This window comes from Gekko japonicus, unplaced genomic scaffold, assembly GCF_001447785.1.
Source record: "Gekko japonicus isolate JY-2015 unplaced genomic scaffold, Gekko_japonicus_V1.1 scaffold185, whole genome shotgun sequence".
Classification (NCBI taxonomy): domain Eukaryota; kingdom Metazoa; phylum Chordata; class Lepidosauria; order Squamata; family Gekkonidae; genus Gekko; species Gekko japonicus.
The window spans coordinates 814,391-840,782 of NW_015176457.1; the positions used below are offsets into that span (position 1 = coordinate 814,391).

Here is a 26,392-nt window from a genome sequence, read left to right on the forward strand (position 1 = left end):
GGCACAGGGTATAGATAGGGACTCTGGGGCAAGTGATGCTCTGTCTTCTTGGTGCTTGGGGGGGTCAACCGTGGGAGGGCTTCTAATGTCCTGGCCCCACTGGTGGACCTCCTGATGGCACCTGGTATTTTTGGCCACATAAGTGTTGGACTGGATGGGTCTTTGGCCTGATCCAACATTGGCATCTCTTATGTTCTTATGTTTTTAAAGAGTTGGATCCTGAGTGCCGTCAGCAGAAGGGATGCTAACTGTTGCCATATCCCATTCCTCATCCCACCAGAGTTCTTTCCAACTCAGACAGTAGGTTTCTGTGGTTGAGCGACCCTAACTATCTAATTCACATTAGAGGCCAGCAATGGGGAATTATTAATGCATACTGTTCCCCAAGAGTCTACTTGCTGGGGGAAGAAGAACACAGCAAGGGTCCGTATCTTCTGTTGATCATACTCAGTATTCAACCCAATCACCCAATCAACCCAATCACTTTTCAGAATGTTAGATGCATTAAAATGATACATTCAAGCTTGTTGAAAAAATGTGCCATTAATATGGGATATCATATTTCTGTTTTCTTCAGGAATCCTGTATAAAGGCAATGGGGAAAACCAGTTCATCTCTCAGCAGCCTCCAGTTGTCAGTACTATCATGGGAAATGGTCGACGGAGAAGTATTTCTTGCCCAAGTTGTAATGGACAAGCAGATGGCAATAAACTTTTGGCTCCAGTAGCCTTAGCTTGTGGTATTAATGGAAGTCTTTATGTAGGAGATTTCAACTATGTTCGACGGATATTCCCATCTGGAAATGTTACAAGTGTTCTTGAGCTAAGGTATATATTTTCCTAAACACTTTCTGAATAGTGCTATTATAGCTCAATTGTTTTAAGCTAATCTGTCTCCATATACATTTGAACAATGCAGTAAAAATGTAAACACTTTAAAAATAATATTTAAAACAATGTTTTAAATGGGACTATTTCTGAACACATTTACTCATGCAAATAGTTGTCAAAATATTTCAGTCACAGATAATCAAAGAGACTGAGCAGAGTCAAAGTCACAAACCTTACCTGCATCATAACATATTTACTGTTTCTCTTTTAACATTTCTTCTTAACTATTTTCTCTCTCTTTTTGCTCTTTCTTTACTTGCCTTCCCACCAAGAAATAAAGATTTTAGACATAGGTAAGAATAATTTTTGCCTATATTCTTTGTGCTTTTTAAAAGAATGAAAAAGCATATTCATGGACTGAGGTGTTGTAAAAACTTTTATGATCACAAAGAAGGAGTGCTCTATAAAAATAACGATGCCGGGTGACTATTTTTTGTCTTAAATCATAGGTGTAAGTTGGTAGTCTTGGTACTGTTCAGCATAAGACAAATTCCTTTCCCATCCACACTAAAGGATTGTTATTGGCTTGTTCCTGTTTACTTCTTGCTTCTCCTCTTTAGTCAATCTTTAAAGGATTGCCCCTGTTGTGTTTTTACAGACATCCTCCTCTGGTCTCTGTCATCCTTGTTTCTTGTTAATGCCCTGTTGTTGGTCTGCCCTCGGTGCCACAGACAGAACTTTCACCTGAAATGCCGTCTTCAGCGGTAGAGTCCATTCACATGGCTGTCTGCCAGTCATCAAGTATATAGTAATCAAGGATCGAGAAATTATGTCATATGTGGGACCCAGGCTTATTCTTCATACCAGCAGTGAACAGCAAGCTATAGGTGGTTCCTGCTTCATTCTCTCTAGAAGCACTAGGGACAGAAAACAGCAGGCAACCCAGCACTGACTGTTCCACAATCAACAGTGGTTGCCATGGGAGAGATTTTTTTAAAAAGCTAACAAAACATTGTGCAGAATTCCTTGCACACAAGAATTACATCAGTGCTATGCGGCATGGCTGCCAAATATGTCAGACACGATGCAGGATGACATTCAGAAGCCCTCCCTATTTTAATGTTGGTCCCCCACCACCACCACTACCTTTTCATTACACAAATCCCTCAAGACCTGTATTTCATTTTTTCCCCTGACGTTTAGTTTTCTGCTGAAATTCACTCTGCTTCTGGCGATGTGGTTTCATGTAGGTTTTCTCCCTTAATTGAGGAAGGGTTTCGTATTTAAGAATTGACACTTAACATATGTTAGTTTGTGTAGTATCAGCAACGTAACATGTTTTTCCTATGATTCACAATGCTATCCTAAACAGAGTTACGCCTGTCTAAGCCCAATTATTTCATTTAACTTAGAAGGGTGTAACTGTGCTTCAGAATGCACTGCAAGCATAAGAGTCACATTTATTTTAAATGATAATCATAGTAGTCAATGAATGTTCTCATTGTACATGCTGTGGTGGTTCATTGTTTCATCTTTAATTTCAGTGCATTTCCCACTGAGAATCTGTGATGCTTTAATGGTCTTTAGGTAGCTTTTTTTTTTTTTTAATTCACTTTTTAAAAAGCCATCTGTGTAATTTTCATTGCATTGCTAAGTTTTCTAGTACTTTATCACTTTTCAGTTTTTTATATATTGGTAAATAATATTTAACAGTACATATTCTGTTATATGTTCCAGAATGGTCTTTCGTATACAACAGAAGTAAGGAAGGGTGGTAGGCACTTTGCACCATAGCTTGCAATCCTGTGATCAGTCTTCTGGAAGAAACTAGTCATGAGGGAGGCAACTCTGAAAGATTTTGATGGAAAATGAAAAGTTAGTGTAGTACAAGGTACATTTCCTGGATAGGCTGGTGGTGTTCCGAGGAAATTCATAGAGGGAGAAAGACAGCAGTGCATTCATCTTGAATTTAGCTCTTTTGAGAAGATGTGCAGTGCAAGAGACTCCCTTGAGGGCTTCAAAGATATGTCAAGGGCTATGGAGGGAACTTAAATAGCACAGGTACTATTTTTTTTGCCTAGGAAGGATTTTTACTACACCATGTATATTCTGAATGGTTTACATTAGGGTAAACATTTTGTCTTAGCACAAAAACAGTGAAATATCTCACATTTTGTCAAGAAACAGCCTTTTTACAGCTAGCCAAGATTGTTATTGGTGATCTCCAGAGTCCAAAGATTGTGTGAAGCTTTTGAAGTCTCATGAACGGAGATTATTTTCAGTGATATGGGTTCTCATTAAGTGTGTTAATGATTAATCTGCAGAGATTCATATGCCTTGCACAGACCAAACAGTAGCACATATAATGTCATCTTCAAATATACTATGAAGGTTCCTCTAAATCCAGAAGCAATAAGTATTGCACTTGTCAGTATATTTCCATTAGCGTTATGTGAACATTTGCATTGATTTAGTCTTGTTAACAAAAAGGACCGATAAGGCTAACAAGGAGGACTATAGTAAGAACTATTGCTCATTATAGCAACATCTTTCAAATTGATGTATCTAAGTATTATGCTTGCTGAAGGTGGAAGCAATTTTCATCAGTTTTCCTGCTGTGGACCTCGAGTATACCCACAACTTGTTCCCAGGAGTCCACTGACCCCTGACAGCGGGATTGGATAGAAATGGCAGAGGCTTTAGTGGGAGGGAACTAGTGAAAATCACCTCCCCTTCGGAAAGTGGGAAATTTGGTTAAAGTCCAGCCTGGTAGGTTTAATGGCCGTCAGTTAAAAAAAAACAATCTTTTGGGTGTTGGAACAATACATGTTATTACAAATACTTATGTTAAAAGTTACCACTCTCAAAACAACTAGCTAAATGTGGGCAAGTGTCTTTGATGTAAAAGAAATCATTTTATAGCACTACAGATGATAGTCTGCCTCTCGCTAAATACATTTCCTACATAAAAGTAACCCGCATTCAAAATTGCATAACCCACCTCATGCTTGAAACTGCAGTAACTGTGGATTGCTGTATTGATGAATCTCCTTAGTAGAAATCTAAGGGAAATTATTTGGTATAAAGAAACATCATGCTGGCCATGTGGTGTGCAGTTTACTTGAAACTCATAGGCAGAGAACCTCAAGAACCGGCTGCTGACCAAGATCAGGGAACATAGGCCTTTATTAGATAGGCTGATTTTCAACAGCTCTGAGGGTGGATTGAATTGGATTTCCTTTTTCTTGCACTATACTTTCCCGTATATCACATCCTCCTTCTCCTTCCCGCTTCAATTGGTAATGGGTGGGTACAGTGTTCCTCCTCTCCTGCTTCTGTGATTTATAAGAACATAAGAGATGCCAATGTTGGATCAGGCCAAAGGCCCATCCAGTCCAACACTCTGTGTCACACAGTGGCCAGAAATACCAGGTGCCATCAGGAGGTCCACCAGTGGGGCCAGGACATTAGAAGCCCTCCCACTGTTGACCCCCCCAAGCACCAAGAAGACAGAGCATCACTTGCCCCAGAGCCCCTATCTATGCCTTGTGGCTAATAGCCACTGATGGACCTCTGCTGATGGATTTCCTACTTTTCACATCCCTCTTTGTAACTTTCTGCCTTAAACCTCCTTTCTGTGCTTCTGATGCCTTTTGCCCACCCTGGTCTTCTCCTGTGTGCCACATCCCATTTGACTCTTTTGCAAAAGTAGTCAGTCATTCTGTGATGAACGAATGTATGAGTCCTCACAAGATGCTCCTGCTATCATTCCTTCTTCCATTTACTCTCTCTTTTTGCCTTCTCATTTAACTATGACCCCTTAGTCTAGTTTAGGCCTCATTCTCACTGAAGAGGTTGACTTTTGCTTGAGCAGTACCGCTTAAGATTGCTAGTGCTCTCATGATTCAATATTTCTTGATATAAAGGGGGGGGGAACTCTTCCATTGCGGTACTCTTCCATAGAAAACTGGATATTAGTCTTCTTTCTGACATTCTAGTTTTCCATATGGATAACTTTTTCTTAGTGACGCATTCTATCATGTGAACTCTTATCAGCAGTCTGAAATACTATAATCCTCATATAGTTGCATCAACAGTCATAACTAAGCCTCAGTGTCCAGCCACACAACTCAATAACATCCCCTTGGGTTGCCAACTCTTGGTTGTAAAATACCTGGAGATTTTTGGGAGGTGGATCCTGGGAAGTATGAAGTTTGGATAGGGCAGGGAGCTCAGCAGGTATAATACTATAAAGTTCATCTGCCAAAGCTGCCATTTTTTCCAGGGAAATTGATCTCTGTTGTGTCTGGAGATCAATTGTAATACTGGGAGATCTCCAGGCCCCACCTGGAGGTTGGCAATCCTACCTTATACTAGATGTCTTTCTCTGAGCTCTACTCTTTCACCATATTACAAAAAAGTTTGCTATTTTACATGTTAATTTTTCCTTTTTTGTTGAGCTTCTATGACTTGGGAAATGAATGGGGTGAATGCTGTTTTCTTCAGATTCTGTGATTTTCTTTGCTATCTCAGCCATCATTCTGTAACCAAGTGCCCAAAAGGTTATCTGAAGCTGGTTTAGGTATATAGATTTGATGACGACAATGACAGTGATACTTAAAGCACTGTCTACGTAGCTGGTACTGTTCAGACAAAGAAATAAAAGCATGTCTCTTTCTAAAAGGGGCTCAGAATCTACACAGGATCAGCAAATGAATCAACAAAGAGATTAACAGCATTATTATCTTTCTTATGTATTGCTGTCATCTTTGTTTAAAGTGCAGAGTTGCATAAGAACCCCCTTTATATATGTCATTGGTCAATGAAAAGCTGCATCCAATTAATGTTGTACAGGAAAAAAATTAAAAAGGAAGATGAAAAGCAACTATGGCATATTATTTTAAGCTGTTATTCCTTTCTGTTTGGATTGTAGCTCATCATTTTTAAATGCTTGGTTTGACTGTACTGATTGATTGCATGTTATTCCAACACACTGCAGTAATATAAGCTATGTTTAATGGGTCAAAGAGTTGATCATCCACATACAAGGTCAACATTAACCCCTTTGTACTGGGTTAGCTAGACAATGATGGAAAGCCAGTGAGGTGGCAGTCCTTTTACACTGTCATGGCATCCGCTGAATCACTTCCACTTCAGTTATTTAGAATAATTTGTCAGTTGACGTTCCTAGTTTACAGTACAGTCCTAAGCAGAGTTAGACCTTTCTAAATCCATGGTTTTAGAAAAGTATAACTCTTTGTAGGATTGCACTTGAAAGAAGTAATCATAAGAAGGCCTACTCATTCAACTCTGTTATCCAACACGGCTTATTCCCAGGAAACTATCTTTAGGATTGCAGCCCTAACCTTAAAATGGTAGGGAACTGGCTGTTAGTGATGGTGCTTTCATGGTTCTTTGCAAACAAAATCTTTTTCATCAGCTCAGACCTGGGTGATGGATTGGGAGTGGTAGCTATAGCTGAACCACTATCCAGTCCTTTTAACAGATAGTTTTAGGTGGGTATCATTGACCACTGATGACAGGATCCTGCATTTTACATTCTTGCCCTTCGTAAAAAAATTTAGGGGCAAGGTGAGGGAACAGCTATTGAAAATTTTTAATGCTTCTATAATAGAGGAAAGCTTTTCAAAATCTGTGAAGGGTGTTGTTACTTATCCTTTCTTTTAAAAGGAGGTTTTGTCTGCTTATAAACTGTTCCCGCTGTTGCGGTAACGATAATTGAGAGGATTATCAACTCTGTGGTTTTCTGGATTGCTCATTTGCCCTTGATCCTTTTCAACTTCACTTTGGGCCTGGTTGAAGAGACAACTTTGGTTGCTCTGGTGGATGATCTCTGCTTGCAATCTGACAAACGAAATCCTTCTTTTTTGTTTTGCTTAGTCTGTCAGATGCCTTTGACACCACTGACCACTCAATTCTTCTGAAGTGCTTATAGAAGAGAATAGGAATCAGGGGAAGTAGAGCTTAAGTGGTTTAAATATTTTCTGTTGGGTCGTGTTCAGAAAATTGTGGTCTGGATTTCTGAATCAGGAACATGGGATTCTGAGTCAGTAACATGGGACTGAGGAATTCTGTAGGGTATAGTATTATCACTGATGTTTTTATTTGGTTAAATCCAGATAGCTTTTTGACTCAATCTCACATTTCCCCTCCTTACAACAGCCCCCATCCCATATGGCTTTTGTCCATGCAGTCTTCTATTACATTTTGGGAAACTTTCTAAGGCATAATTGTTTAGCAGAGTGTTTGAGGATGTTTAGCAGAACTGATAATTCTGCTTTTATCTGGCTCCTTGTTTTCACCCTGACTTTCTGATTATTGTTTTTGTGGAGTATGTTTTAGGCATATGGTAAATCACTTTCAGTCCTTCCTGGACAAAAACAGAGAATGAAAGTATATCTAAACTGTATCTACATATATTTAAATATTATAGTACTTTTGAAAGGATGAGTGCTGCTATGTGAGCACATCTAAATTTATAAAGTACCTGCTAGGGGTCCCATTCCCCCATGGAGGTGGGAGATCCTCTGGCCCCTGCTTCCATAAAAAATACTAAAAACTCTACTGCATCACATGGGGTAGGTCTAAGAATCGCCGAAAACGCTGTGGTTTTAGCATTGAGTTTCTGGCGATTCCTAGAGCTACCTATGTAACTTCTGGTTTGTTACCAGAAATGATGTGACTCTACACTGTGACCCCTCCCCCATATACAGTCCTCCTACCAGGTGCCTGACACTACCTGGCAACCCTGGAAGTTGCTCAAGGCTGCTCATAACAAAACAAGACATTAATGCTGCCTGATAATGAAACTGAAGCTCAAATACTTTGGCCACCAAATGAGAAGGGAGCACTCACTGGAGAAGACCCTGATGCTGGGAAAGATTGAAGGTCAAAGAAGACGGGGACGGCAAAGGATGAGATGGTTGGACAGTGTCAGCGACGCAACGAACATGAAATTGAGCCAACTTCAGAGGACAGCGGAAAACAGGAGGGCCTGGCGGGAGCTGGTCCATGGGGTCACGAAGAGTCGGACTCGACTGTGCGACTAAACAACAAAAACTAACAATGTAATATAGTATGGATTTCTTTACATCATTATTTATGAGCACATTGATGTGGACATATACATGCACCTATCTGCCCCATCTATTGAAATGAAGGCTCCAGTTGTGCTTGCACTGAATGATGACAGTACTGCACAAATTATTGCTTTTTCTCATCAGATGGTTCTCATATGAAGTTTGTGATCATCAGCTAATTTTTAAGATATGCCTGATTTTGAACTGAGCAAGGACTGGCAAATGTTAGTTGCCTTTACTGGCTGGTTCCTGTGCAAGCAAAGATACAGGCAGACGCCTCTGTTCTGCTCTTCCACTATTTAATTTGCATGTTGTCACTAGTCTTGTTGTGATTCACACACACAAGATTCAGCAACTAAGCCCTTTTTTCCTGTGTCTCACAATGAGGACTCGGGTTGTTTAATAAAAGAGGAACTTTACAAAAGTCTTTGTTGTTGTTCATAACGGGGAGGAGAGTTTTAGGGATCTCTTTGCCCTTGTCCAAGCTTGCTTGGGAGAAAGCAGCTAAGATTAATACTAAGCTCAAGGTATTTTTGAAATTGGAGAATGTGCTACTGGCCACATGGAAAGCCCTGAGCTGCCAGGTACTGGTATGGCACTGTAAACCCAGAAGTAAGCAAATGGATATGGTACTGCCTTGTATGCTTGCAGGACAGACACTGCTTAAAAACTGTCTATGCTACACAATGTAATTTGTTCACAACTTGTTTTCATTGGCCTCCGTTGCCTTATGCAAGTGGAACCACATGGCGATATGTGACATTAGCACCGTGCTGTATTTGTGAAATATGAGCCACTACACTTTGTGAACAGATGTTCAGATATCACCAAGATTGGTAGATACATTTTAGCAGTACATTTGCAAACACATTAGAAATGGAATTGGCTGTCCTGGCACTTGGGCGGTGTGCATTAGTAGGCCATCTAACATTGTCAGCAGTGTTCATTTCAGTTCTCAGCACCATAACTCAGATTGAGTGTCATAGATGCAACTAGTTATGTTTCTGCATCATGAAATCATTGAGCAACAAATGTATTCTCTGGAGTGTCTTGTTCCGTAGGAGAGGAGTGCTATAATTGTGTGAGGTGTATGGAGCCTCATGCTCTAAGTTTGTTGGGGAATGGCTTTATTTCCTGGAAGGTTGTGCCAGCATATTCAGAATGGGAGTGTTTTTTCTAATGTGAAAGTTTGCACTCATTTGAAAAGAAAGAAAAACTGAATTTAGTTTTTAGAAAGTGACCTCCAGTGTGTCAAATGAAAAAGCCCTTCTGATCAGTGGGATAAACAATGCATTTTCATTATATTAATATTATGAATCACACACTCAAGAGAGCTGTGTTACTTGTTTTGAAAAGAAGCAATAACACACAAGCAATTTAAAAAATAGACTTCAGAGGGTGATCCATTCCAAAATGTTTGGTTTGATGCTAACACTCCTCAGATAAATGAAGGCAATAAGGAACCAAAAAGGTTTATTGCATTACCTTATTGCAAGAACATTGTGTAACAAGCAGAGGACAAGATTACCACAACTGGTCCTTTTAGAATGCTTAAATCTAAAAGTAAAGACAGGCATACCTAAGATGTAGGCATAGCTGAAGTGTGAATATAATACATGATACATTCTGAGGCATTGTTCAGCCCAGAGATTTCCGAGTGCTTTAACCACTGTTTTGAATGCATGTCTGTCTTCTCTAACTATACAACAGTATTAAAAGCGGCCTATTTTTATGGGGTTTTTTCAATCCCTTCCACACACGTCCTTTTTAGCTTGTCCTGTATAACATGACAAGTGCTTTGTATGGTGTACATTATGCTGAGACATGCTCTTCCCTCTTTTGCAGCAGTAACCCGGCGCACAGATATTACCTCGCAACTGACCCAGTCACAGGAGAATTGTACGTTTCTGACACAAACACCCGGAGGATTTATCGTCCAAAGTTACTTACTGGGGCCAAGGACCTGACAAAGAATTTTGACGTGGTGGCAGGGACAGGAGAACAGTGCCTTCCATTTGACGAAGCAAGATGTGGTGATGGTGGCAAGGCGGTGGAAGCAACTCTCATGAGTCCCAAAGGTAAAGGGAACTGTCATTTTCTGAGAAGCGCAGTTCAGTCAGCACGTGATTGCATTTACTGCTTGTATAGCTTTTTATTCCATCCAGTGCTTCCAAAAAGCTTATTTACAGTTTATCACTGGCTAAGCCATCCAAAAGTAAATCTGTGACGTTCCTGGATAGATTTTACACTGAACATTTGCCAGTCACTGTCATGCATTACAAATATTTTCCATGTGCCACAAAGAATTTATATTGAGCAAATTACAAAGAATGCAATCTACGAATTCTGTTGAAATGAACAGTCGCTGCCTAGGCACGGTGCTTGGCAGATTGCACCCAATAAGTGAAGTGTTTTACTTTTAAACATGCTGTTCTAATGTGCTAGTTACATCTGGTAAAATACCATAATTTGTACAGTTTGATCTTTAAAATGTGCAGTTTCTGTTCAAATCCACAACAAGATTTCGCAGAAAGCCAGAAAAGTTGAAAAACAAATAGAGCAGGAAAACAGGTTGTTTATGAAGACAAATGAAAATGAAATATTTATTCGTTTTGACTTAAAGGTGTGGCAGTAGACAAGAATGGATTGATTTACTTTGTTGATGGGACCATGATCAGGAAGGTAGACCAGAATGGAATAATATCGACTTTGCTTGGCTCAAATGACCTGACTTCAGCACGTCCTCTAACATGTGACACCAGCATGCATATTAGCCAGGTATTTTTTTAAGTAGATTTAATTTGCAGTATATTTAATGTTTGAGCATATTCATGTTTCATTTGTTTCCCCAGGAACAGCTGGTGCTTTCTGCAACACATTCCAGAAGCGTTCCACATTTAAATTGCAATTTGGGGAGGTATCTGCCAGGAAATAGTGACTTGCCCCCTGCCAACCTCCACATCCTCAGAGGTATAAACATGGAAAGATGAAGTACTCTCTGTGTGTACTCCTTGACACAGACAGTACTCCATCTTTCTGTGTTATACCTCTGAGGATGCCAGTCACAGTTACTGGTGAAATGTCAGGTTCTACAATGCCAAGACCACAGCCACACATCCCGGAAAATCTACAGCAACTAATGAACTCTGGCCGTGAAAGCCTTCGACAACATAGAGATAAGTTTATTGGCCTTTTTTAGCTTGATGCCTTTCTTGACCTTTCCCCCTTATCCCACCACCAGTAGATCTACTTGCAGGAGCATAGTGTACAACTCCTTGTTTGTGTGAATTTCACACATGCAAATAGCTGTTCAAGAACCTTCCCAGTAAGAAATTGGCTGGTGGGCTACCCACAAAATTACTTTGCAGCAGTTTACTTGACTTGGGCTGAAACCCAAAAGTATAATGTCTTCTATAACCTGGCTGTACTCAATTCAGTGGCACTTACTTCTTCAGCAGCACAAACACTAAAAATTGGAACAGTGCAGAGGAGATCAGCATGGCCCCTGTGCAAGGATGACAACACAAATTAATGAATCATTCCATTTTTTAAAAAGTCACTAGCAGCCATACATTATTATTTCAAATTTTAGTTTCTATGTATGTTATGTATTCTATTTCATGTATTTCATCTATGTTGTAAATCATCTTGAGCTTGAAGAAAGGTGGTTCATAAATGTTTTAAATAAATAAATAAAATTTTTTTGATAATACTGAGCTGTGAACTCTACACAATTTATGATAAGGAATTTGTTTCAAGAATGTAAGAATTAGCACTAAAATATACTGTCCACTTTTATGCATAAGTGTGAGAGATAGCAGAGAATAACGTAATTGTGAGCAAGAATGGAATGAAACGTAAGTACAAAAGTAAATATATTTGAAAAATATCCTGTTGACATAATGCAACATTAAATACCATTGTATATTTTTAAACATCAGAGAAACTTTATTCCTCAATTGATTTTTAAAGCTTTTATTTAGTAAATAAAATTACCATCACTTGGGTAGAAAAATAATGACATGTGGAAAAAGAATGACTTTCTCTTTATGTTGTCTTCACGTTAAGTGCAACAATCTATACAGCTGCATTTACGTTTATACTTCTTCTATGTAATTTTCTAAAAGTAGCATCTAGAATTGTTCTACAGTTCAGTCAAAGGATTTCTCTTTACCGCAGCCAAGTTAACTAATCAGCTAATAAAATGTTTTTCCTTTGTTAAGGTACGTCTGGAGTGGCCCACAGATTTGGCTATCAACCCAATGGATAATTCCATATATGTACTGGATAATAATGTTGTCCTTCAGATTACTGAAAATCGACAGGTCCGTATTGCTGCTGGGAGGCCGATGCACTGCCAGGTTCCAGGAGTGGAGTACACAGTGGGTAAACATGCAGTGCAGACCACATTAGAATCGGCCACAGCTATTGCTGTGTCTTATAATGGGGTACTTTACATTACAGAAACTGATGAAAAAAAGATTAACAGAATAAGGCAGGTCACAACTGATGGCGAGATCTCTTTAGTTGCTGGAATACCTTCTGAGTGTGATTGCAAGAATGATGTTAACTGTGACTGCTACCAAAATGGCGATGGTTATGCTAAGGATGCCAAACTGAATGCCCCGTCTTCCTTAGCTGTATCGCCAGATGGAACGTTGTACATTGCAGATCTTGGAAACATTCGGATCCGAGCTGTATCGAAGAATAGACCATTGCTGAATTCTCTCAACTTTTATGAAGTTGCCTCTCCGACTGATCAGGAACTCTATATCTTTGATGTCAATGGTACCCATCAGTACACAATGAATCTAGTTACAGGGGACTATCTGTACAATTTCAGCTACAGTAATGACAATGATATCACTGCGGTAACAGACAGCAACGGAAACACCCTTCGAATTAGACGGGATCCCAATAGGATGCCAGTGAGAGTGGTATCGCCTGACAACCAAGTCATTTGGTTGACTATAGGTACTAATGGATGTTTGAAAAGCATGACAGCTCAAGGACAGGAGCTAGTCTTGTTTACATATCACGGCAACAGTGGACTTTTGGCAACTAAAAGTGATGAGACTGGATGGACTACTTTTTTTGAGTAAGTACCAGAAAAATTTTATGTGCTATTTTTCTAGGCATACACAGCCTTGACATTGCCATTCAGCTGTGAAATGTATTACAGTATATACTTATTTATTAGGGGCAGCACGTGTTTGCCCAAAACAACAGAATAGTTTTGATACATTTTTAAAACTTTGATCTGAAGTGTTGGTTTTTGATGGATGGCTTTACATGGATCTAACGAGTTTTACCCTTTTCACAAGTTACTTCTATACAAGTAAAGACATTTTTTGTAGGTTGTACAGTAAAGCTGCATATTATTTCATTCACCAGACTGCAAGAAATCCCAAGGCATTAAAACACATACATAATTTTGGTCACTACTGTTTGATCTTTCCAATCAAAAGACATTTACAAGCTGAATCTCTCCTGCCAAGTGAACGAAGATAGATTCCCTGTAATAGTTATATCATCTTTAAATGCAACAATACTTCATCAGGAGAGTTTCAAACCTAGATGATATTATTAAAAAAACAGAATCTATGTGAGTACAGTAAGCTGAAGTTTGATTGACATTGACAATTAGAGATATTTTACACAAAGTGCAATTTTATTTGACAAGTACTTGTACAAAAAAAAGCTACATTCACATGAATGAAGGCTGTTGTTCATATATCATACATGCATCACCTGAGATTATTTGGATTATTTGAGATAAGAGCAGGGCCAGCAACAGGGGAGAAAGGGGGAACAGAATTCTCTGGGCCCAGGAACCCAAGCAGCCCATCGACCATCAGTGTGCTCTCATAAGAACATAAGAGATGCCAATGTTGGATCAGGCCAAAGGCCCATCCAGTCCAACACTCTGTATCACACAGTGGCCAGAAATACCAGTGCCATCAGGAGGTCCACCAGTGGAGCCAGGACATTAGAAGCCCTCCCACTGTTGACCCCCCCCCCAAGCACCAAGATGACAGAGCATCACTCGCCCCAGAGCCCCTATCTATAACTTGTGGCTAATAGCCACTGATGGACCTCTGCTCCATGTTCTCATGAGAGAACAAAGGAACAGGCACGATAAAAAGCAAAATTACTGCATTAACAACTGCCATTGCCTTTGGGGGGAAATGGAAGTGACTAAAATGCATCCTAGAAGTTGCCTACAAAAGACAGATTTTGAAAACAACACATCTTAACATAGTTATAAAATACATGTTTTGATCTTATTCAAGACAGCTGTGAAAAAGGCAAGGGTTGCTTCCAGATGAGATGTTTGGTTGGGCTTGGGTGCTAACACGAAGTAGGTTGTTTTTCCTACTTTCACATAGAGTACTGGTGCTTTCACCCACATTTTCCAGTTCCTCCTGGGCTTCTTTGTAATTTTTTTCCAGACCTTCTTTACTACAGCATGTGTTTGAGACCTTTGGTCGTATAAGCCAAAATAAATAAATATAAATATATATATACTACGGTCTTTTTGGAAAGATTGCAGCAAAACAGAGGTGGATGCTGTGTGGACAGGAAACTGAATTCTTCCATTTCCCCAGCCCTATGCTATAGTGTAACATCATATAATATTTTTTTTAAGTGCTCCCATAGCGCTACAGGGAATATACTTGGAAAACCAGCGTGTGAATGTTCCATTGCTAGTGTGAATGCCTTCAGAATGTCAAATCTGAAGTGGTAAAGATCAGCCTGCACTTTTGGAGTTAAATGCCTTACGTGTGAGTTACTTGATATGACTGGGTTGGAATCCAACATGGTGTGGTGGGTGGGGTCAGAGAGAATCTTTGTCCAGGACCATGGTAGTTACTAACAGCCCTAGACAAGAGAGCTTATAGGCAGTTTCCAGAAAGGGAATTATTTTGGATCCCCTGACAGCAACCCTGTGATAACTGTTAGGTGGACACTAACTGAATCTGAAATTCCTAGGATTAAGCAGCAGACTCTAGCCATCCTCATTTTTCTACTCGCTGCTATGTCTATCCTTATGTCTCCCTGTATCTGTCTTCCTACTCTTTCTTCAGTGTCCGTATCTTCCCAAAGCCCTTCCTGAATCACTGTAGATTAATCTACCATCTGGGTCCATCCCCTGCATCTTCCTTAGATGTTTATTTATTTACTTCCAGTGGAGCTCCAGAGCAGCTTACATCATTCTCCTCTGCTCCATTTTATCCATCTAGATATCTCATGTCACATTTCTTGTATCGATGGTGTTTAGATTACCTCCTCTGTGGAGAAAGGGATTGCTTGCATATGTTTCTGTACCACTATTTAGTAATCATAAACTCTTCTGCCTTCTACCCAACATTTGACATATCAACCAGAGGCAGAAGAGTAGCCAAATTTGCTTAATTGGACATTATACCCTGGAGTGAAGATGAACTGAAAACACTGTTCAAAAGGTTGCTTCAAACTGCCGCATTTGAAAGGTATTTTTATAATGATTTACAAGTATGAGGATTCTGTGGTGGGCATAGTCCCAACGTATTAGTGTGCATCTGAAATATTCCACTGCACACTGTGCATTGCTGCATATCTTTTTTTAGGCCCTGCCAAAAGCACAGAGAAACATAATGATGAGAAATGATTCAGCCAGGGGCTGTGAATGCACTTCTTATTCTTCATGAGTTATAAATGTTCTTTCTACCGCTAGAATAGTTAAATTCCAAGTTGGTAACAAGTGGGAACTGGTATCCACTGGGGGGAAAATACCTAGAGGACATTGAGGTAGTTTTAACAATTTTAACCATTTTTTTAAAGATAACACAAAAACATAGCCATAGGAATTAACATGTGATCTCAAGCTTGTCACATACTTTTAATGGATTTTTATTCTTCTTGGCATTAACCAACACAGGATTTGCCAAATGTGTACAATGCATACCTAACAGCCCATGTGGAGGTAAATATTTATTTTTAGGATTTGCTTTGTGAATCATTATATGGACAAAAGTGTCACACACAACTCGGAATTCAGGATACTTTTTGCCTACCTCGAGGTTTCTTTCTAAAAATGATTTAAATTTGTGTGTTCCTTACCACCTATCAATAAATAATGTTCTAGTATGTTTCTGTGCCCAATAATCCTGCCTTCTACCTTGTGAGTTGAGCCAGGTGGGGAAATGAGAAAAATGAAACCGTTCTGGAAATGTAACATGTGTATTAGGGGTAGAAGTTATCTTGGGCATACTGGCTTTTCTATTTTGGATACTGGGGACCCTAGGGTTTTATTCCTTGAAGTAATGTCTTCCCCTGTATCTTGTGGTGGTTGTATTCTGTTGAGATCTCATTAGGGAAATAGTCAGGAGTGTCTGAATTTACTTTAATGGCTTCTACGTGGCCTTAAAGGAAGATTTTATTCAATACCAAGTTTCCATCTTTATATGTTTGCCTTTCTTTTTTTGTTTTTTTCATCTTGGAGAAGATTTACAGCAATGTGCTTCATGAACTAAATAATTGCTATCTAGCTGAAGAGCCATTTCAGTTGCCTGGTCTTATGGAATGTAGACCCTGTGGGCTGTGTGAAGAGGATATCCAGCTGTCTAATGAGGGACCCAGTGTGGTGTCCCAAACTAGGCCCCTAGGCAAACTGTCCATTCCAGGCAAAAACCATAGACTGACATAGATCAGTAGCTAATGAGTCAGCTCATGCTCATTTCTGGCTGTTCCACTATAAACCATGCTAAGGCAGGCCGCCATTGCCGCAGGACAGTCTGTTAAAGAAACATTGAGACTGCTTCCTTGGACACCACTCATTGGTCTTGAATGATGTATACATGTTCAAACTGCTTCTTTACTGGTCAAAATTAATAGCTGGGATTCTCACCTGTTCTCAGTTGTCCTACTCATGTATTTTACTGAGAAAAACAATGATCCAATTATTTATTTATTTATTTTATTTGTATCCCGCCCTCCCCGCAAGTGGGCTGGGGGGGGGTTCCATCATAAAATTCACAATACAACAAATTGACAGTTAAAATATATCTAAAAAACCATCTAAAAACAATATTAAATAAAATACGTCAACAGATTTCAACAAGAAGCAGTTTGTTCCCAGGTGGCCATTTGGATCTGAGGTTACTGGAGGGGAGACCAGTAGCAAGTGGACACTCACTGCCACTCCCATGCACCAGAGAATTTGCTCCTGTCTGTTAGAACAGGTGGAGTCGGCCGCCCATATATTACTCCATTGTCCTATGTATGATGAAGAGAGACAGCAGCTGCTGATACCCCTTCTCGCACGTTTTAAACCCCTGGCTAATTATCTTACGTATGCCGAGGAATGCTTGATGAAGTTCTTACTGGCTGATACTTATGATTCTGTCACACGCAATGTTGCTAAATATTGTTACTTGGCAATTAAAAAGCGCAATGTACTGTAACTCAAGCCATTAATGATGGAATTGACCGGTGTGGTATTTTAGGAATTAAGCTTGTAAGGTTCTTATGTTGTTGACTCTGTGTTTAATATTTTGGTTCATTTTGCTGGTCTTATGACTGTTCTTAATAAACTTACTTACTTACTTACTTACACTCACTGCCTCAACTGAAAGCCTGGTGGAAGAGCTCTGTCTTGCAGGCCCTGCAAAACTGTAATAAGTCCCGCAGGGCCCTGATTTCTAATGGGAGCTCATTCCACCAGGTAGGGGTCAGGGCTGAAAAAGCCCCGGCCCTCATTGAAGCAAGTTGGACATCCCTGGGGCCGGGACCACCAGGAGGTGTTGATTAGTAGATTGTAGGTTCTTGCGGGGCTCATATGAGGAGAGGTCGTCCTGAAGGTATGGTAACCCCTGGCTGTATAGGGCTTTAAAAGTAAATACCAGCATCTTGAACTAGATCAAGTACACAATACGCAGCCAGTGCAGTTCCCACAGCACTGGGTGGATACGTGTTCACACAGACGACACAGTCAATATCCATGCTGCCGCATTCTGCCCCAGCTGCAGTTTCTGGAGCAGGGACAAGGGCAGCCCCACATAGAGAGAGTGACCATAATCCAGCCTGGAAGTGATCATTGCATGGGTCACTGTAGCTAGGTCATGGGGGCTGAGATATGGAACCAGCTGTGGGACCAGTAATTCTTGTTGGATCATATCCAAGACCCATTTCATCCAGAATCCCACTGCAAACAAAAGCCATCCAACATGATGTAATTGTAGAGTGTTGAACTTGGGTCTGGGAGAACCTGTTCTGAATCCCCACTCTGCCATAAAAGCTTGCTGAGTGACTTTGGGCCAGTTACAGCCTCTCTCAGCCCAACTTACCTCAGAAGGTGGTTGTTGTAAGAATAAAATGGAGAAGTGAAGAATGATGTTGAAAGCTGCTTTAGATTCCCACTGGGGACAAAAGAATAAATTTTAAGTGTTTCTTAAAACATAAGGTGAAGAGCTCAACAGTGTGGCCACATCCTCAGCTGTCTGTCCTTCAACAGGGTTTTCTGCTGAGGCCGTATTCTGTGTGCCTCCACTTTCAAAGGTGGGGTGGGTAGCTGCTAGGAATAGGGCCTTTTCTTCAGTGGCACCTTGGTTGTGGAACTCCTTTTCCACTCTCATCTGCCAACCACCCTACCCTTCTTCTCAGCACAATTTTGTTTTATACAAGATATGTTTGCTGTTTATTGTTCAACTTATTTTTAATTGCCTGTAGATGGTTTTAATGAGGTTATGGTTTTAACATAATTTTTGTCAATTTTGCTTTCTGCCTCAGAAGCTTTATGATTTAAAAGCAGGATATACATTTTTAAACTAAATTAAATTACCTGGTATAGCTTTTGTTGTTGTTCAGTCGCACAATCGAGTCCGACTCTTCGCAACCCCATGGACCAGCTCCCGCCAGGCCCTCCTGTCTTCCGCCGTCCTCTGAAGTTGGCTCAATTTCATGTTCGTTGCATCGATGACACTGTCTAACCATCTCATCCTTTGCCGTCCCCGTCTTCTTTGACCTTCAATCTTTCCCAGCATCAGGGTCTTCTCCAGTGAGTGCTCCCTTCTCATTTGGTGGCCAAAGTATTTGAGCTTCAGTTTCATTATCTGGCCTTCCAGGGAACAGTCAGGGTTGATTTCTTTTTGGATTGACTGATTTGATCTCCTTGCAGTCCAAGGGACTCTCAAGAGTCTTCTCCAGCACCATAGTTCAAAAGAATCTATTCTTCGGCGCTCAGCCTTCCTTATAGTCCAACTCTCGCAGCCATACATGACTACTGGGAATACCATTGCTTTGACCATGCGGACTTTGGTTGGCAGGGTGATGTCTCTACTTTTTCTCATGCTGTTTAGGTTCGCTTTCCTCCCAAGGAGCAGGCGTCTTTTAATTTCATGGCTCCAGTCACAGTCTGCGGTGATCTGGGATCCCAGGAACGTGAAGTCTGTCACCACTTCCACAACTTCCCCTTCTATTTGCCAAGGAGTGATGGGGCCGGATGCCATGATCTTAGTTTGGTTTTATGTTGCGTTTCAAGCCAACTTTTGCGCTCTCCTCTTTGACCCTCAGCAAGAGGGGGAAGGCAGGGTATATATTCATAAATAACAATAATTTCTACACCACTAAGGCCCTCCAGAAACATTTGGTATGGGAGTGAACATTTACCATGCATTTTAATGATCCATTTTCAACAGCTTGTCATGTGTGGACACCAGATACCTTTCTCCTGGTTGTGTCACTTCAGCTACACCCTGGCCGCCATGTTTGCCAGCCGCAGACTGCTCCTACTTTTGAAGCATCCCAAATCTCCCAGGAGCATGTTACTTCTGCTGGGTTTCACAGCCCTTTTTATGAACCAATGTCTCCACATGCATGATGTGTACGTGGCGGTACAGATGCTCACGGTGAGGCAGTAACTTCTGCGTTCTTGCCATCGGAGCCATCAAAGCATAGAGGTCATTCATGTGAACCACTGGTCCACACAAACAAGCTCATTCCCAGAAGCCTGTTTGTGTAGTGTTTAAGAGCGGCAGACTTTAATCTGGAGAACCGAGTTTGATTCTCCACTCCTCCACTTGCAGCTGCTGGATGACCTTGGGCAAGCCATAGTTCTGTCAGAGCTGTCCTTGAAAGAGCAGTTTCTGTCAGAGCTCTCTCAGCCTCGCCTACCTCACAGGGTGTCTGTTGTGGGGAGGGGAAGGGAAAGGAGTCTGTAAGCCACTCTGAGACTTCGAGTGAAGGGCGGGGTATAAATCCAATCTCCTCCTCCTCTTCTTCCTCCATGTGCAGCTGATGGGTGACCTTGGGTCAATTACAGTTCTCTCAGAGCTCTCTTAGCTCCACCTACCTCACCGCTTGTCTGTTGTGGGGAAGGGGAGGGAAGGAGATGGTAAACTGCTCTGAGGCTCCAAATGAAGGGTGGGGTATAAATCCAATCTCCTCCTCCTCCTCCTCCTTCGACAACCCTGTAGGAACTTCTTCATATGTGAAGGGACCTGCTAGCCTCTTTTCTAGATTGAATAGATTCTCTTCTGTGCCATGACTACATGCCCATAATGCCAATCAGGAAGTCATTTTTTAAAAAACATTTTATTTAGGATATAATCAACTCAGTCAAACATTTGTTATACATTTATACAATTTTACATCCTACCCTCCTCCCCCCCCCCACATGGCTTCCCGCAGTGCTCCAACCTCCTGCTCAGTTCTTAAATTTTCTTCTTCCATCCGTTTCCTCATTACATATTCAATGGGTAACTAATCTCTTCATTATTACACTTATACCTTTATCAATCCATATTACTAATCCTTAACATTCAATAATTATTAAAGCAAAATAAATTGTCTCTTACATCCCAATACTTTTCCAAATAGTCCTTTAAATCTTTCCAAACCACGAAAAAGTCTTCTGCTTCCATATTGTTAAGTTTCCTTGTCATTTTGTCCATTTTAACCATAAAGAGTAATTTTTTAATCCAGTCTCCAATTTCCAGAACTTTATCTTGCTTCCAACTTTGAGCATAGTCATGATTCCATGCCTCCGCAATGACAGTAGGTATGGAAACACATACATACCACAGATTGCCATACTATTTCTGCCATAGATTTTTTATTAATAATAATATCTGTTCTCTCTCCTGTGTAGTTGTTTCAGCAGCACTTCTCAATCCACTATCATTTCATGGAGAAATTCAATTAATGTTCCAGATTGTATCCCAGTACTGACCCCTGCACTCTCTTGTTGACTATAAAGGCCACACCATTTTTTCTACGAGATTCCTGGCCACAGTAGTAGATATAATCGTCTTCTGAGTTAAATTTGCCCATTCCTGTCCACTTAAGTTCACTGATTCCTAAGATATCGATGTTCAGTCTTGCCATCTCATTTTTGACCACGTCAAGCTTACCTTGATTCCTAAGATATCGATGTTCAGTCTTGCCATCTCATTTTTGACCACGTCAAGCTTACCTTGATTCATAGATCTTACATTCCAGGTTCCTATGCAATATTGTTCTTTGCAACATCGGCCTTTCCTTTCACCATCAGACACATCCACAACTGAGTGTCCTTTCGGCTTTGGCCCAGCCGCTTCACTCTTTCTGGGGTGACTTGTACTTGCCCTCTGCTCTTCCTCAGTAGCATATTGGACACCTTCCAACCTGAGGGGCTCATCTTCTGGCGTCATATCTTTTAGCCTTTTGATACTGTCCATGGGGTTTTCTTGGCAAAAATAATGGAGTCGGTTGCCATTACCTTCTCCAGGGGATCACACTTGGTCTGAGTTCTCTGCTGTGGCCTGTCCGTCCTGGGTGACCCTTCACAGCATAGCCCACAGCTTCATCGAACCGCGCAAGCTCCCTCGCCACAACAAGGCAGTGATCCATGAGGGGGGGTATAGCTTTACAGGCCTGCATAGCCTGCTCTCATCAGATCTCAGAAATTAAGCAGGGTTGGGCATGGTTAGTACTTGGATGGGAGCTGGCCCATAGCTACTGCAGGTCCCACTGGCCCTGCCCCCCTAGCGGTTTTTATGAGCCCCCTCCCCAAGCCTTGGATCCCCCCGGGCCCCTTCCCCTGATCGCACTCGTGGTGGGCAGACCAAGGGCAGGTGGCAGGCTCTCATCTGGAGCACGCCCCATCCCATCCCAAGGAACCTCCGAGCCCTTCGCAGTGAGCTTTGGGTCAGTGCTCCCGTTAGCCGTCACTGCTGCCCATGGAAAGGAAGGGAAAGGCCTGTGCAAGGCCAGTCCCTGATCGGCTAGGCTGAGTGGGCATTGCCGGTGGGGCTCCGCCACTCCGGGAGGGTGATGATGACCGAGGCACCCAGAAGGCTCCTGCTGTCCCTCTCCATGGCCCACAAAGACAGGTGCTCTTTCCTCTGACAAGGACCGAGGCTATAGCAGGGTCTCTCTCGAGTCCCAGCCAGCCCCACCTCTTGCCCTGGAGTGGGATAAGCAGCACCCGCTTATCACCACCATTGCCAGAGGGCTTCCTTTACTTATTATTGTCACTTTATGGCTGCAGTCTGCTGTGTGTGCAGGTGCCTCCTTTCTCCCCCCCCCCCGTGCTGAGGGACATTATGAAACTCACCATGCAGCAGAAGGGTTGGCTGAGTCTCAAGTGGGGCCAGTGCAGACACCAGGATGTGTGTGCTGCTGCCCCCCATAGCCCTTCACTACCCGAAGGAGTCTTGAGTGGCTTACCATCTCCTTTCCCTTCCCCAGCAGCGGGTGCCAGTGGGCGTGGATATCCACAGAGCTCCCTGAGAGTAAGAGGAGCGACACCACTAACTTTCCTTGCCCCCACACGAGGCATAGAGAATGGCCCACCCTGGGTTTTCCTTTACACTCTTCTTACTCCTCAAGAGTAAGAGGAGTGACATGGGAAGCCCAGCGTTAACCCCCCCCAATATACGTCACATCGAGGCTGGGGGCCCCCATCAAAAATGGCCTAGCTATGGGGCTGGATGGGAGACTACCAAGGAAGTCCAGGACTGCTAAGCAGAGGCAGGCAATGGCAGGCCCGCCTCTAAACATCTCTTGCCTTGAAAACCCTATGGAGTTGCTATAAGTCAGCTGCAACTTGACAGCACTTTCCATCCATGGCCCAAGAAACATCTGGCTGTCCTTGACCAGGGCCAGGGTGTTTTTGATCCTGGCCCCAACAGAATAACATCTGTACCCTGTGGGACTTGATGCCGTTCTGCAGGGCATGTAAAGCAGTGATATTCCACCAGGCATTTGGTTGAGGACAATGACACCGTTGCATCTGGCTGACACCCCTGCATCTCCTGCCTCCCCTCCCCATGAGGCAGTGGCATACTCTGGCAGTTACACTGCCATTGGATTGGTCATTGGTTATTGTTGTTGTATAATATATTCCAGTTTTTAAATATGATTTTATGTAATTATTTTATACTGATGTACACTGCCATGAGCCCTGTTGCACAGGGGAGGGTGGTTTAAAAATCCAACTTAATAAATAATAAATAATTGTAGCTTTGCAGCCTGCAGGATAGCTGTCATCATTAATAGTTGTTGAGATAACCTGTCCTTCAAGATGATGATGGTTTTCCTTGGATGACTCCTGGACCAATTTCAGTCCAGCTTCTGCCCTGGCCATGGGATGGAGACTGCACTGGTAGCCCTGATGGACAACCTCTGGGGACACCTGGATCGAGGCAGGTCGGTGCTGCTGTTGCTACTCAATCTGGCAGCGGCTTTCAACATGGTCGACCATGACCTGTTGACCCATCGCCTCGCCGATGCAGGGATTCAGGGAACTGCCTTACAGTGGATATCCTCCTTTCTCCATGGTCGGGGACAGAGGGTGGTGCTGGGGGAGAGGGTTTTACCACGTTACCCTATGGAATGTGGTGTCCCACAAGGGGCGATCCTCTCCCAAATATTATTTAACATTTCTACGTGCCCCCTTGCCCAGTTAAACTGCGGGTTTGGGCTGGGTTGTCTTCAGTATGAGGATGTCACCCAGCTGTATCTGTTAATGGACGGATGGACTGCCCCCTGGAAAATCTGACCAGGGCTTTGGAGGTTGTGACTGATTAGCTTAAACAGAGCCAGCTGAAACTTAATCCAGCCAAGACGGAGGTCCTCTTCCTCAGCCGTGGGGGCATGGGATTGGGAATCCAACTCACAGCCCTTGGTGGGATGCCACTGGTGCCTGCGCCAATGCAGGGCCGGGCCACCCATAGACGGAATTAGGCACCCGCCTAGAGCACGTCCCCTGGAACAGGGCGCCAGCTGGCCTGCCTGCTGCTGCCCCGCCCCTTGCCTCACCTCGCCACCCTGCTCATCTGCGCCTCCGCTCACCCCTCTGTCAGAGGGTGCCGCGCTGTCCTGCCTGCCGCCCCTCCCCTCCCCTCCCCACCGGTAGACAGAGGAAGGCGGGAAAGCAGTGGGAAGGCTGCCGTCGCCACTGCCTGAGGGGCCCAACTGTCACTTTGCTGGTCCCTGCTGCTTGGGCAGTGGCTTAGCCTGCCTGACTGACGGAGGGGCAGCCAGAGGCTGGGAGGAGGAGGAGGCAGCGGCAGACTTGCTGAGCTGAGAAGGCATGCAGCCATAGGCGGCGGCAGCTATGCGGTGGCTTCCCCTCGCTCTGTTTACCTTCGGCGTGGGCTCTGCGGGCACCCTCTTTGGCACTCATGGATGGGAGAAACTGGGGCAGGCCGGGGTTTCCCCTTCACTCACTTTCGCACTCAGTCATACTCAGAGTGCTGCGCAGCAGGGACACCCCCTCCCTGACCCTTCTCAGCTCAGAGATTACCAGTAACTTTGCATGGGGCGACACTGCCAGGGGATCTGCAGCATTGTAAGGGTTAAACAGTGCAAGCTGCTTCCTGGAGAGGCTGGGTGTGAGGGAGGGAGGAAAAGTCTTTTCCGGGGTTGGGGGGGAGGGGGCTTTGCTATTTGAATGGCCAAGAGACCAGGGAGGGTTTCAGATCTGCAACAGGAGGCAAAACGTTTTCAGCCGGATTCCTAGCAGGGTTACTCTCAAGTAAGTCATGGGGGGAAATAAGTCAGTCGTGCTGGAAGAAGAAGAAGGGATTGGATTTATATACCCCGCCCTTCACTCGGAGTCTCAAAGCGGCTTACAAATTCCAGAGCTGTGACTGAGTCAGAAAAGCTCCTCCCCTTCCACGAATTTTTTGAGTCTTTCATGTGCTGCTGGACTCTTGCTCTTTTCTCCCGTGACGCTCCACCATGACAGCTTCGCTCATCTGAGCAGCAGGGACTCCCGCAGGGTCCCGTCCCCCCGCCGCCAATGGGCAGAATCAGCAACTCCCCATCCAGGGTTGCACCTTGTGCAACAGCCTGACTGAGGTCAGGAAGACTCCCAGCTTTCCGCAATAGGATCGGCACTGTACAGAAAGATTCACAAAGTCACTTGGAGAAATTATCTGGGACTGTGGTCTATATTAATGTGTATTTGTTGTTGTTGCTGTCAAGTCACAGCTGACTAGGGTTTTCAAGGCAAGAGACATTCAGAGGTGGTTTGCCATTGCCTGCCTCTGCATCATGATCCTGGTATTCTTTGGAGGTCTCCCATCCAAATATTAGCCAGGGCTGACCATGCATACCTTCCAAGATCTGACAAGAACAGGCTAGCCAGGTTAGGGTGTTACCTCCCCAGAGGTACCTGTGCTAAAACTCTCTCTGGAAGTTTTCTGTGCCTTGGGGAGAAAATGCCTATTCAAAAGGAGAAATACAGCAGGTAAATTATGTAAATCTTAAATCAGGTAAAGCTGGTAAATCTTTCTCCAGACTTTTTTTCTCTAGACTGAAGAGGAAAAAAATTCAGAGACATAGGAGGTTATATCTGAAAAAGTGGGGTCTTCAAGGAATAAAATCCTGTTGGTCCCACAACTTTATTTCTACTGGGAAAAGAGATATTGCAGGATTTTCCTAGCATTCCCAGAATTTTGTATTTCCTTGATAAGGGTTTGTCTCAAACAGCTGCCTGTCATAGAGACAGAAATTAATTCGGGAAGTCCTTATAATCACTTCACCTCTGTGGCAGAAAAAGCTTTCACTGTTGTAGTATGTATGTATGTATGTATGTATGTATGTATGTATGTATGTATGTATTTAAATTTATCTCAATGCAAGGGAATTTCCCTTGTAGGATTTTCAACAAAAAAAACAACCCCACCCCTTGTGCTTTTTAACAGCATCATGTCAGAGGGAGAAATTAATCAGCAGATGCTTTCTTTATGACTTAATCTCTGTGTTGGGGAATGTATTTTTTATTCTTCCTAAAATGCATTTATGTTTGAAAATTGGTGGGCGCAGCAGGGGGGGGCACGCCAGAAGGTAGCCTCGCCTAGTATGCAAAAAAACCTGGAGCCAGCCCTGTGCCAATGGTGAGGAGTCTGGGAGTGATTCTGGATGCCTCCCTTTCTGCTTCCTGCACTTAAAGGAGCTGGTGTTCCCCCCCCCCCCCCCCCCGGGAAAGGCTGG

The 26,392-nt window shown here is 42.8% G+C and overlaps 1 protein-coding gene across 1 annotated transcript in view; it reads left to right on the forward strand.

The window, feature by feature from the left end:
* The window catches only part of TENM3 (teneurin transmembrane protein 3), a 477,022-nt gene that overhangs the window by 414,100 nt on the left and 36,530 nt on the right, over positions 1–26,392 (forward strand). Inside the window, exons 18-21 of the mRNA XM_015426968.1 lie at positions 578–827; positions 9,776–10,008; positions 10,554–10,708; positions 12,154–13,028. Of these exons, the coding sequence (XP_015282454.1) occupies positions 578–827; positions 9,776–10,008; positions 10,554–10,708; positions 12,154–13,028 (1,513 nt within the window). The remainder of the gene's footprint in view (positions 1–577; positions 828–9,775; positions 10,009–10,553; positions 10,709–12,153; positions 13,029–26,392) is intronic.